The following is a 12,685-nucleotide window of genomic DNA, read 5'->3' on the forward strand; positions in this document are numbered from 1 at the left end:
CCCATTGATACGATGTTCCTTAATTGGTACATATAACACTGTTTTATTCTGATTATTCTGTCATAAAGGATTATAAGGGTGACATGCTTCTAAATACTGTATAGCAGATTTATATTTTTATTATTTACATTATTATCCTCCACCAGACATCTTCACCCACCATAATCTTTTTAACCTGTACACTAGACTACAACATGCCACATACTTTTTGTAGTGTATGTAGTCCCACTTTAGCATCAGCTAAACAGCCTCCAAAAGTCATGAGTTACTTTGCTGCAAGAGCAGAATTTGACCTAATAGCACCACTAGACATGAAGCAAAACTACAAAAGAATGTGACCAAAGCCATGTTGATCGAGGTCTGCCTAAATTAAAAACTACTTTTATGGTTTTTTGCTTCCTACACCTTGAAAGTGTGAACTGAACCCTTGCCTCCTCTCCAGTAATATTATTAGCTGCCTCTCTTCCTCTAGAGGAGCTACAGCCTCTCCCTCTAAAAGAAAACAGAAAGGAAAGGTTAGAAAGACAGAAGAGAGACAAAGGTGAAGGAAAAAAAAAAAAAAAGATGATGAAGAAATAATCTCAGCATGAAGGAACAAAGAAGAACGCTGTTCTGCTCCTCTCCAAGCAAGCTCTGCTTTGCTTAGTCTCCTCACCTTCCACAATGCAGTACAGCAATCCCCAATCACTGGCCAACAACTGCGTATACATCTCTGCCGCTAATACAAACTTTATGCTCTCAGACACAGATCTTTTATAGGAAGATCTGAGCAACACATGTTCTATCAGCCATGTTTCCACTTCCACATCACCTTGCATAAATCAAAATTATTTAGTATCTTCACACTACTGCTTTGAACAAAAAACATATTCTTATCTCATTTTACGAGTGAGTAACTAAGGCACAGAAAGATCAAAGTGAGAATCCATCTACTTGGCTGAAAGCATGATGTGGTTTTCCAGAATACTTAGAATTATATGGCATTTCATACACAAGCCAGCATTTTGGCAATTCACACACAAGCACGTCAAGTCCCCAGAAAATGAAGAACAGTCAGAGAACACTCCTTTAAATTTTGCCTTTGTGAACAACTAACAGAAAATAGATGTTAGAAACAAAGGTGGAATCCAGTTCTTCAAAATCATTCTTGAACAGGAGATCATACGAGTCTCTGGCATAAATGCAAAAGCCTTCACAGCCATGCAACAAACATTCTTAAGTCAGGTCTACCAGGTGCAAAGGAAAGAGTAGTTAAAGATATCCCTATATTTTTTTATTACAATGATATGTATATGCTATAATTAATACATCTTATATCTTCTGTTGTAAGATATAATGATAATGACACCCAAAAGAGTTCTCTTGCTGCTTTCTAACTTTATGTTCTTGATTTTGCAACTTTACTTCAGTTCTTTTAACATGTTTATTTGGCATTTGAAAGTTCTTGAGTTCTATGCACATAAACTGGAAAAAAGGAAGGGAGAAATAAAAGAGATTCCATTCTGTGGCATTACATTTTTTTTCTTGGTGAGCAACAGGGAAGCTTAGTTGAATCACCTATGCTTCTGCCGTTTGTGCTAACAGAGTGTCATGAACGCTACTTCTTACTCCCTTCACAGCCAAGAAGCAGCAGGGGATGAGGGGCACACTTTATCAGTGGTTTCACAGACACCTGCCAACAGAAAAGAAACTCTTGAGTTTCCTGGCAAGTCGTGGGGGAAATGGAGCTTGTGTAAACAGGGTTTTGTGCTTGTTTTAGGTAATCTGGTACAAAACTCAGAGTTGACAGCTCTGATCTGACTCGTCTAATCTATTCAAGAGTCAGTCCATGGTGATTTACTTCTCCTGACCTGGCTACCACATCGCCCTTAAATTCCTTGCATTTCTACCCAGCCACAGTCTAACGATCCTGACAATCAAAATATCTTTTGAACGTAAAAAAATATTAAACAAAATATCCCTTCTGATATCTAATCCCAGTATTTCTTATTCTACCCACAGCAGACTTAGGAAATAGTGTATTGATTCCTTTAAGCAACTGCTTTTACTCTCAAAGAGTGACTAAACAAAGCCATGCATCTATACGCAATTTCTGAGGAGCTCCATACCTCTACGAGAAAACTTAGAGGAGTCCAGAATTCATAAAATTTTAAAGTGACTGTTCTAACCTGTCTTCAAAGCATATCTTTCACTCATGTCAAATTCATCATCCACTACAGTCTTTTCTGAGTCCTGGCGAGCTGCTTCCTAACATGAATTTGTGCAGTTGATTACTCTTACTTGAGCACAGAAACCAGCATTTGTTGAATCACACCTTATTTTTCTGCATAGTCTGTGCTATTTGTTAGAGTGATTTTAAATTCTTGTCCTGTCTTCCAGAGTGCTTGGGGGCAGCGAGCTTTGGTATAATTTACAAATTTAATTCTCTCTATTCATCACTGAACAGTACTGAAAGCACATGTTCTTCCACTGTAAGCAGCTCATGGTCGCCATCCTTTCTCTGAGTTTATGAGAACCTTGTCTTAGACATACCATATGTTCAGAGCATTGCTGCCAATAGAGGAGGATTACAAACACTCTTCTCTTTTGATACTTCTTTACTCCTAAATTCCCATCTTGCCCTTCTTGCAAAGGAGAACATATGGATGGAATAATAGTTTCAGGCAGTTTTCTTTGTTTTCCTCCCTACACAGGCTAAAACACAATCCTCACCCTGAAATCGTATTTTCTTCATCATTTCTGCAGTTTTCTCCAGTGTCCATGTAGACCTGCAGCAGAAATATTTCCTGCATATGTTTCTGAGGAGAAACCTCAATTCACTGCAATCTATCCTTTGCCAAAACTGCAATCATTCTTTGCAGCAACCATTCGTGGGCTTTTATGTACAAAGGCACATCTGTCTACTACCCTTTAGATTTTTTTGTTCTGGCGCTCATGCCAAGTTTACTATAAAGTAAGATTTCTCATCATTACTATTGGAAAGCCATGTGTATCTTAGAATAAAAGGTTCAGTTGCCTTTAAGGATATAGTAGACATAGGAAGTTTGGAACTACTGACAAATTAATGAGCACTGTTGTTTCCTATTTAACATCTATTTAGCTGGAAGATGATTTAGAATAAAGCGTATATGACATCAAGAATTTAAAACTGCCCCAGGTGTACAGGCTGGAAAAGTTTAAACCTATTTGAGACCTCTGACAAACTTGCAAAGACCTGCCTCAGATGCAGGTAAAGCCTGTCTCTTACATTAAAAACTGCATGAAAGATAAATTTGGCTTGAAAATGTATTAGGGGATGGAATGGGAGGGGAAGCATTTGCTTCCATCTTTCTTCCCGGCTGGAAGTACCTTCAGAATGTGTCTGATCAGCATGCACCTATACAACAAACAAAAGCAAGTATCTTGTGGCCACTTCAGCTCAAGTAAGCTTTGCAACATGTTTTCAATTCTTCACACCTCAGAGGATCCTTTTTCTGAAAATGTGCCTAACTTTAACTTCACATGTGATCCTCATTTAAATGCAAATCAAGCAATTAGCAATTTAAAATATGCTAACAGATAACTTGTATTTGAGATACTTGGTCTTGACATGTGTTAAGGCCTGACCAATAATTCACTTTCTTCACAGCTTCAGATATGCACGCACTGTCTTAAATTTACCTGGTAATTCAATATTTTTACGGTTGCCAAATGTACAAATATTTTGCCTATTCAAGGCTTGGCCTGGCAAATTAACGGCATGCCCTTCAGGCACAGGAAAGATAAAAACCACATTTGTTTTATATTTCATGAAATCTTTTTAAACTGTCATTATCAGTCCTCTGGGTGAAAAGAAAGTAATCTTCTCTTTTTGATGGAGTATTTGTATTGAGGGTACAGATATGAATATTGTGGTGAAATCCCAGCTCCATTGTAGTCAGGTGTTTTGATAGCAGGATTTCATCATACTATTGTGGTGAGCTAACTGATATTTGAAAGAATTACTTTTGAATCTTTGGTTGATTTTATCTGGGAATAAACTGAATGTCAAAAGTCATACCTTCATTCAGATACAAGATTACTTTCAAGATGAAATTTTTCCATTAACCCAAAACTAGGGAATAACATAAATTTAGGAATTTTGATAATCACATACAGCAGTAATTATCCTAATTTGAAGACAAAAATTTCCTTCTGATCAAAATTCTGGAATCTCAGAAGAATCTTAAAATTTATAAAGAATTCTTGTCATGAATATATTAAACACCTGACATGTTAAAACTCTATGAAATGTGAATATTCTCAGCAATTTAAATTTCAGAGAAAAGTAAACCATCCTTGGCAACTTAACATCAACATTAAAATGATGGTGGTCATCTTAATACCAGTTATCCATGTTGCTCTCTCTCTCACCTGCAAATGCGGAGATCAACCATGCCCTCGAACTGGTCCATGGCTGACTTTATCCAAGCCCGAACTTCAGAAATGTATTAAAATGTATTAAGTTTTCTATAAGCATTTCCTTTAATTAATAGGAGAAACACATTTGTCTTGACTTGCTCTCTGATCTTTCAAAGAGATTAAGTGCCATTTCCCTGTAGTCATATTTGAAATCTGTAATATAAGGAGCCCTAAGCTAAACACATGTTGAAAACAGCAGGTGCAGACCATATAACTTAGTGGAGGAGATTGCTTCTTAGCATTCCTCAACATTAGCAGTACTTCTGAGCTTATATTGCTCATGGTCAGACAGAAAACCAGCACACAAATGTCTTCATATTTGTCTCTAGTCAGAAAACCATTTTAATCAGTCACCAGGATAGAGTTTGTACTAACAGAAACACACTTATGGGAGTATGCTTTAGATGTTATTTATTTTTTTCATAATTCTGAATATGTAAACCAGATGACTTTCCTGTTTTTCTAGCTAAAATAGCTGAAACTAGAAAATTCTTGCTGACGAAAATGTATTTTTGTTTGGTTTGAATGTTATGTCAGTGTCTTTTCATGCAAAGAAAAAGGTTAAAATAAATACTTTGCTGTCCTTTTTTATTTTTTTTTTCCTCTAGGGGAAATTCTTAGAAGATAAACCAATTAGATGCCAATTCTCACCAGAATATTAACATATTACAAGCTGTACACTTCTACAGTGGACTGCCACTGGATTTGAATTCCAGTTTTGTGTACCAGGCAAAGCACTCGAAAGCAGCATGAAAAGTACCACAATGCTAACTTCAGTCCTCCTGAGGGATTAATATGAATGCTTAATGACATTAATGCACATTTAGATCACTTATGTTTAATGACATGCTTTCTGTGAATGCATATATAAATATTAATTTTGGACTGAAAGATAATCGTTCAACATGATAACAATTAAACAGCTGTAACCTGTCTCACGTGTTAAGTAATGGAGCTGCAGGCAAGCTCCATAAACAGATGGTCTTACCCACCCATGCTTAATGTTAAAGACTTTTAAAAAAAGAGGTGTTGACAAATCTGAACAAGAAGGCATAGTTTTAATGCAAATTGGCCAATTTGCAATTTAGATTACTCTAAAACTAATTTGGTCTATAGAAAAAAATAAGCTGCATTGTAACACTGAGATGTTACACAGCACATGGATATAGCAGGTTCCACACCAACATAATTATTTACTAATTTCATTCAGCTAGCAGAGTTTAATGGAAAAGCAGCTGGAAAAGTATTCATATTTATGGGCTTTCTATGACAGTTACTTAAATATACTCATGGTATATGCTAGTTGTATCACAAAAAAAATAGACTTTCTGAAATAATACCTGTTCCAATCTCACAAAACAACTACTCAGACAGGAGAGGGTCACTGAACTTATTGCAAGCCAGGACATAAAGGAAACAAAAATGTATTTTAGCACAACTGTGTTATAAAAACTTAATTACAGAGCAAATTTTCATCCAGGCTATCACCTGGGCACCAGCTGTGCATGTGCGGTCTTGTATCACATTGAGATGCAGGCTGAGCTTCACAAAGTAACATATGGATGTTCACCTCAGAGCCAAGAATGTCACTCCCAGACCAAATAAACAATTAACAGGTGATTTTCCATAGCTTTGCAGTAAACCCTTGATTTAACCTGTTCTCATGGGGATACAGGAAATGATAAAACATTACTTTAAAACATTTTCGGAGAGCCTGTTTCGTTAGGACAAGGGGTAACGGTTTTAAACTAAAAGAGGGTAGATTTAAAGTAGATATAAGGAAGAAAGTTCTTACAATGAGGGTGGTGAAACACTGGAACAGGTTGCCCAAAGAGGTGGTGGATGCACCATCCCTGAAACCATGCAAGGACAGGCTGGATGAGGCTCTGAGCAACTCGATCTAGTTGAAGATGTCCCTGCTCACTGCAGGAGGGTTGAACCAGATGACCTTTAATGTCCCTTCCAACCCAAACCATTCTATGACTCTAATTACAATTCTCAGGAGCGACATGACAGTAAGCAAGTTAGATGCCTTACTCGGCATTTGAAACATACATTGCCAATGTTTAGTTCAAACCAGTAATATGCTAAACAACTGCAATAATCCTGAACTTTGTTAATAGTTTTTAGATTCATTTAATCACCACACTTAGTATGTACTTACTTGCTGAACATCTTTGATAAAAATATTTGGACCTATGTGTTTAGAGCAAAGGCAATGACTCACAAGTGTGGTCGACATCAGGTATTGTAGCTATCCTGTGTCAGAGATGCACAACAGAACAGTGGATACCAGCAACACACATCAGGTCAAAACAATCTTGCTCACCTTACTATACACACTGCTTCAAAAAAAGAGAAAACCCCTGCTTTGTTTAGCTTGTTCTGCTCACTCTCACAAATCAAAGTATGTAAAATATAGATGTATATCAGTTCTCAATTCCAGTGTTGTGATCCTTAGCCTTAGGGAAACGCTGATGCTTAACCTAGGTAAGCTGATGTCTAAATTTTTTCTGAACTAAAACAGCAAACCTTTGCAATCACCTATGATTTTGCTTCTCAATGTCCTGAAATACTGACATTAAAACAAAAAAAGTTCTGTGGAAATTCAGAGCAACTAGAATTTCCTTTGACCAAATTCCCATTTGAATAGCTTGAAGTATATATAAAAATCAGCCCAACTCAGGGAGCAATCTAGGATTTAAAAGATATTAGTGAGGAATAAAACTAAGGGCTATCTTGCTTTAATTTAAAATATAGGTTTGTTTTTTCTTTCTTTCTACCCTTTAACACATGTCAATTAACAATACAGACAGTGGGCAAAATGAAAATGAGACTGGACAGATAGTCAGCATTTAGAAATACATGTAATTTGTTGGCTGAGGTGCAAAATATTTTTACCGTTTTAAATAGTGTTCATGCTTCACAAAAATACCATAATGTCTTTGGGCAAATAAGTTACGGATTTAGATGATTCAGTACACATTCCAGTTAGCACCTCTGTGATTAATGTGTACATATCTATCCCATTTTGTGCATCCAGCTAGAGATCTGGTGGGCTATTCCATTCCCAGAAAGTGAATAAAGTGCATTGCCCTTAAAATTTACAACTTCTCTGGAATATTTCTTTCCCAAAGAAGTTGTAAATTCAGGCTATTGCACTTCATGCGACTTCCAGCTAACAGCTGCAACAAATACATTTCTAAAATACTTCCCACTACTGCAGCTAGATGGTTAATGATTTTAGAAGTAAGAAAGCTGCAATTCTTTAATTTTAGATGCATGAAGGCAGAGTGTGAGTCTTCTGTATGCATAACACAAATTCTGCTACCAAGTTGAGAGTTGTAAGTAGTTGTCCTGGGTTCAGCAGTAGCAGTCAGTTTTTCTCCTTCTTAGTAGCTGTTGCAGCACTGTGTTTTCGACTTTTGGCCTGGGAACAAAGCTGATAACAGTGATGTTTAGACTGACCAAGGACTTTGTGAGTCTCATGCTCTGCCAGGGAGGAGGAGGGGCCGGGAGGAAGCAGGGACAGGACGCCTGACCCAAACTAGCCAAAGAGGTATTCCATACCACAGCACGTCATGCCCAGGGATGTAACTGGGAGCTACCTGGAAGGGCACGTCCTCTTTTCGGTCGGGCTCTTTTCTGGCGAGCGGTATCATATTTTCTTCCCTTGTTATTTCCCTTATCATTATTATTATTGGTGGCAGCAGTAGTGATTTGTGTTATACCTTAGTTACTGGACTGTTTTTATCTCAACCCGTGGGAGTTACATTCTTTCGATTCTCCTCCCCATCCCTCTGGGGAGTGTGGGGGGGAAGTAGACTGCGTGGTTCTAATTTACAGCCGGGGCTTAAACCACAACAGTAGTGTAAAATGCCTGGGTTACAAAAAGGGGTGACAATAAAAACTAGTTTGCATGGAGAAATATTCTGATGTCCCTTGTGTTTTGAAATTTGTTGCTTAGAAAGAACTAACTGCTCTAGGGCAGGTGAGAGAAAAGCAATATGACTCTTTACCTGCCAAGCTGAGGAGGCAGCAATTTTTACCCCACTAAGTGGAAATACTCTTGGAAATGAGCAGTAAAATGACCTGGTTTCTCCATAACACTGGGCTCCCAAGAAAAATAAATGCAACACCAGGCTAGAGCCTGTACCTCATTACTTGTCTTGAAGGCTGTAAGGGCAATATAAACAAATCAAACTATCTTTACAGCAGCAGCCACAAAGTAAATACCCATTTAAAGAATAAACAGGTGGGAAGACAGACCTGCTTGCCCACTGTGGAGGAAAAACTTGTTTGTGCTTAATATGTTGGAAAAATTGTTCAAGAGCAGTTCATCCGTGTGTGACTACAACCCTTGAAACGCTGCCAAGGTCAGTGAGACCAACAGCAGAGTGATCTGCTGAGTAATTGCTTGTTGGCAAGTTAAAGCAGTGAAGGGAAAGTCTTTATCCTACTTCAAAATATTTATTTTATTGTTCAGAAAGCAGCTCACTCCCCACCTCTCTACTCTGTCAGCATGGTTTCTGGAAGCTCCTCAAAAATTTTAACCCTACTCTCTCTCCCTGGGAATCTGTCGATGCACCTTGGTTGTCCCTCATATGTCTGAGCAGTCTCATTAGTAAACAACAACAAAATCGATCATGATTTCTGTACAAAATAATTCCCAAATCAATCTTACTACTTCACACCTGCCTCCCTTCTACAAAATAAAACGTGGCCTCATCTTCCGTGGATATCACTTCATACAGCTGTAACAGGCCCTCATTTTCCCTGCCCTTGAAGCTCACACCACTGTTTCTTGTGACCAAGTGCAGCATCACCACACTGCCTCTCAGTCAGGGCTATACGCTACCTGGGAGCACAGCTTGCTGTTTTTTACATATACATGCTGCAATGACAGCTTAGCTGTGCTAACACATTCAGAATTACAGTGCTTCCAAAACATCCACGAAAGTTAAAATTCTCCATGCTCTTCTCAGCTTGTGGCAAGAGCAAATCATGCCATACTCACATCCATCAGCTCTACTGCTATTAGACTTGCTGTCCTGTCCTACTGCTTTGGCTACATCACCTCTTTTAACAGACTCTCCTCCATCTCTCCAAACATAAAACTATGGGGTTTTTTTACTTATTGGAATTTTTTTTTGACTATTCACATTATGTGTGATTTCTCCATCACTCAGTATTACTCTTGCCTTTGCCTGACCTGTGGCTATCTCCTTTGTTGTCTGTTCAATCCACCTGTAAGTGCTTAGCCATAATGCTTCTCACATTTGGGAGATGTGTCCCATAAATACCTGCAGAGCCCCTCCTGAGTTACTCCTGTCACAGCCTTTGCTGAGCTTTATGCAACACCACCCTCCCCACACACCTAAGCACAAGCTAGTCATCTCTTACAGTTAGATCATTGCCAGTTCCTTTGTCTGTGCTTCCTACCTGTTGTCATGCAATAGCCTCCCTGTGTGATTATGCAAAGACAAAAATTGTTTGGATAGGACTCTCCTCCTCTATTACAGACTTGCAGCGTCTTGCAGAAAAGGGGATTAGTGTGGAAGGGAATTTCTTAGCACTACAGCTATTCAAAACCAATATAAAAATGATAAACCTTCTGGCAAGTCCTCCTCCACTTTTTCTTAGTCCCTTTATTTACATGCATAATTTCTCATGCTTGTTCACTGCCAAGGCCTGTGCAGTGGAGAGGGATATCCTGCTGAATATGGGACATATGGACTGTAAATCACTAAGAAAATCTCCATTGATAAAGGTAATTTCCAAAGGATTTCACGTGCTAGAACTAACTTGATTACAAAACCATAGAAGCCGTAATAAGGCTAGCTTCTTTACAATCAGCTGTATTGAACTGCTGTTACATTATTTACACGTAAAAACTTTGATATAATTCCAAAGCAGAGCATTATGTTGACACGATAATTTTGGGCACCTAGATCACATTTATTACAAGGTGGAAGTGACATTTTTGTGTAGGCAAGTCACTTTTTAGAGCTTCTTCTCCATAAAAGAAAAAAAAAAAAAGGAAGAACAATAGGAAGCTTCATTTCCAAAAGACATAAAGCTATCACATAAAAATAGAAAAGCACAAATCAAATAATATATTCACAGTTTAAAATAAAGGTAAAATAAAGGTAGTCTCCCCCACAGCAAAAGGCAGTTAAAGGGAAAAGATGAGAAGGAAATCCTTCTACCTCCTTTTTATGACAAACTAGGTATAAAGAACTGATGAGCCATTATATAACCATTTTCTTTCTTAAAATATCAACTCCTTTACACAGACTGACACATGCAAATATTCTGTCTGAAGAAACAAGCTTCAAAGTAGTAGACTTCTTATTCAGACATGGCCAGCAGGGCCAACTGTTTGAATTTTGCAGTGAAGATAGGGTAAAGCAGAGACAGCCTACCAATGGTACAGTGCTCTCCGTTCCATCCCTGGCTACATTCACACTTCCCATCTTTACAGGTGCCGTGCTCTGCGCAGCGGGGATGGCAGGCTCTCTGGTTGCAAGCTGTGCCTGTCCAGCCTTCCTCACAGCGACATGTGCCACCCATGCACACACCGTGTGTGCCGCAGTCCACTGAACAGATTTCTGGATTCGAGAGAAGAGAGCAGGGAAAAGGAGGCAGAGAGTACACAAGGGAGAGAGAGGATATGCATTAATTAGTAGTGCAGCATTTTAATTCAACATGTGAAGAATAAGAAAGGCAAAATCTTTGAAAATTAAATCAAAGGAATTTACTGTGAAAGACATTTTCAGGTAAGACCCAACAGAACACAGAGTACAGAGTTTTACCTCTATGCTGGACTTAGTTATCCAGCAGACTTAGCGGTGCCTAAGCATCCATAGCTCTTCTGTTAGCAATTTTCAGTCCTACTTTTTGTGTCTTAAGAGTAACCTTTTTTACCTTAGATTATATGGCACTTAGACCTACTACAACTACAGTGTAATCCTAGTGAATAAACACAACATATACCTAGGTCATTTTTGTGCTTTGAGTGAAAATCTAGTAGTAACAAAAGTTCATTTTAACAAGGTTTCCCCTCCCTACTATGCTCCCTGTTTTCTTTCAAAGTAAAAATGTGCCATTTTTGACACATTTTTTCATTATAAAGAATCAGCCTCAGTGAGACAAATTAGTACCATGCTGACATACTGACACATCTGTTAAATATAAAAGATGATTTACTTTCAGTAAATTTGTATCAGTGACAGCTATGAACAGTCTGGTTTAAATAATAGATTGTTAAAAAAAAATAAATCAACATACAGCAATTTCACTTGTCATTTACATATAGTAACAGGATCTTGTAACTGATAGAATAATTGAAAAATATGTTAACAGCCAAAGGTAGTCAGAGGCCAAACAACGCATGTAAGTCTCAGCTAATACAAGATAGCAATTTAGACTGCCAGATTTTGCTTTTACAGTTTTGGTTCATTTAGTCAGACTCCAGCAAACTTTACTTCTGCTAAGCAGACAACAGGAAAACAAGAGGAGATGCAATACAGCCTGAGGGACTTCTTCAGTTCCTTGGCACACAGCTGGCTGTAACCACGTACTGGTTCATAGAAGTACTGTATTTAGGTTTGTTTTCTTGTAAAAGACAACAAACAGTTTAGTAATAAAAGACTGGAATTATTTTCAACAGCAGAAGAACAAAGCGTTCAGTGCAAGAAAGGTTTCCAGTTTCCCACTTAACAGTATTTTTCTTCCCCCATAGAGTATAACCCGCTGCCTCAGAGTGCTGAGGAACATTAAACACAGTATCAAGGAGCTGTGACATTTCCCATAAGAAACAGACCAAAACCTTTGTGGAAGAAGACAGCTGTAATTTCCCTCTCCCCTTCTTTATTTCTTTTTTTCTATACAGCATCTTATATCTACTTTGAATTACATTTTTGATTTGATGGTTTGATTAACTTAAGAGTCACAAAACATCAACGCAGCTCCAAGAAAGAAAGGTTTATTTCTCTTCAATCTAATCAATTTTTCATTAGGGTGAAGGTGTTTATCAGTTTATAGCACACTAGCTTTGAGCAAGGTGTGTCAATCTTTGTAATGAATTTATTAATTAGAGTTAATTTAATTGAAGTGGAATTGAAAGGCTAATTAATAGACAAATTGCTGATGAAGACAGAGGAAAGCTCTGCTGATTTCAAACCTATAAACCCCTCTGATAGAAATAACTCATTCTTTTTTCCATCTAGCAGCTTAACAACAT

The 12,685-nt window shown here is 37.9% G+C and overlaps 1 protein-coding gene across 7 annotated transcripts in view; it reads right to left on the reverse strand.

Moving 5' to 3' along the window:
• The window catches only part of TENM3 (teneurin transmembrane protein 3), a gene marked incomplete at both ends in the record, with an annotated part of 327,594 nt that overhangs the window by 65,865 nt on the left and 249,044 nt on the right, over window positions 1-12,685 (reverse strand). For all 7 annotated transcript variants that reach the window (XM_080639194.1, XM_080639193.1, XM_080639192.1 and 4 more), the window contains one exon: window positions 10,866-11,051. In XM_080639194.1, coding sequence (XP_080495320.1) covers window positions 10,866-11,051 — 186 coding nt within the window. The remainder of the gene's footprint in view (window positions 1-10,865; window positions 11,052-12,685) is intronic.

Source organism: Psittacula echo (genome assembly GCF_963264785.1).
Source record: "Psittacula echo genome assembly, chromosome: 1".
NCBI classification, from domain to species: Eukaryota; Metazoa; Chordata; class Aves; order Psittaciformes; family Psittacidae; genus Psittacula; species Psittacula echo.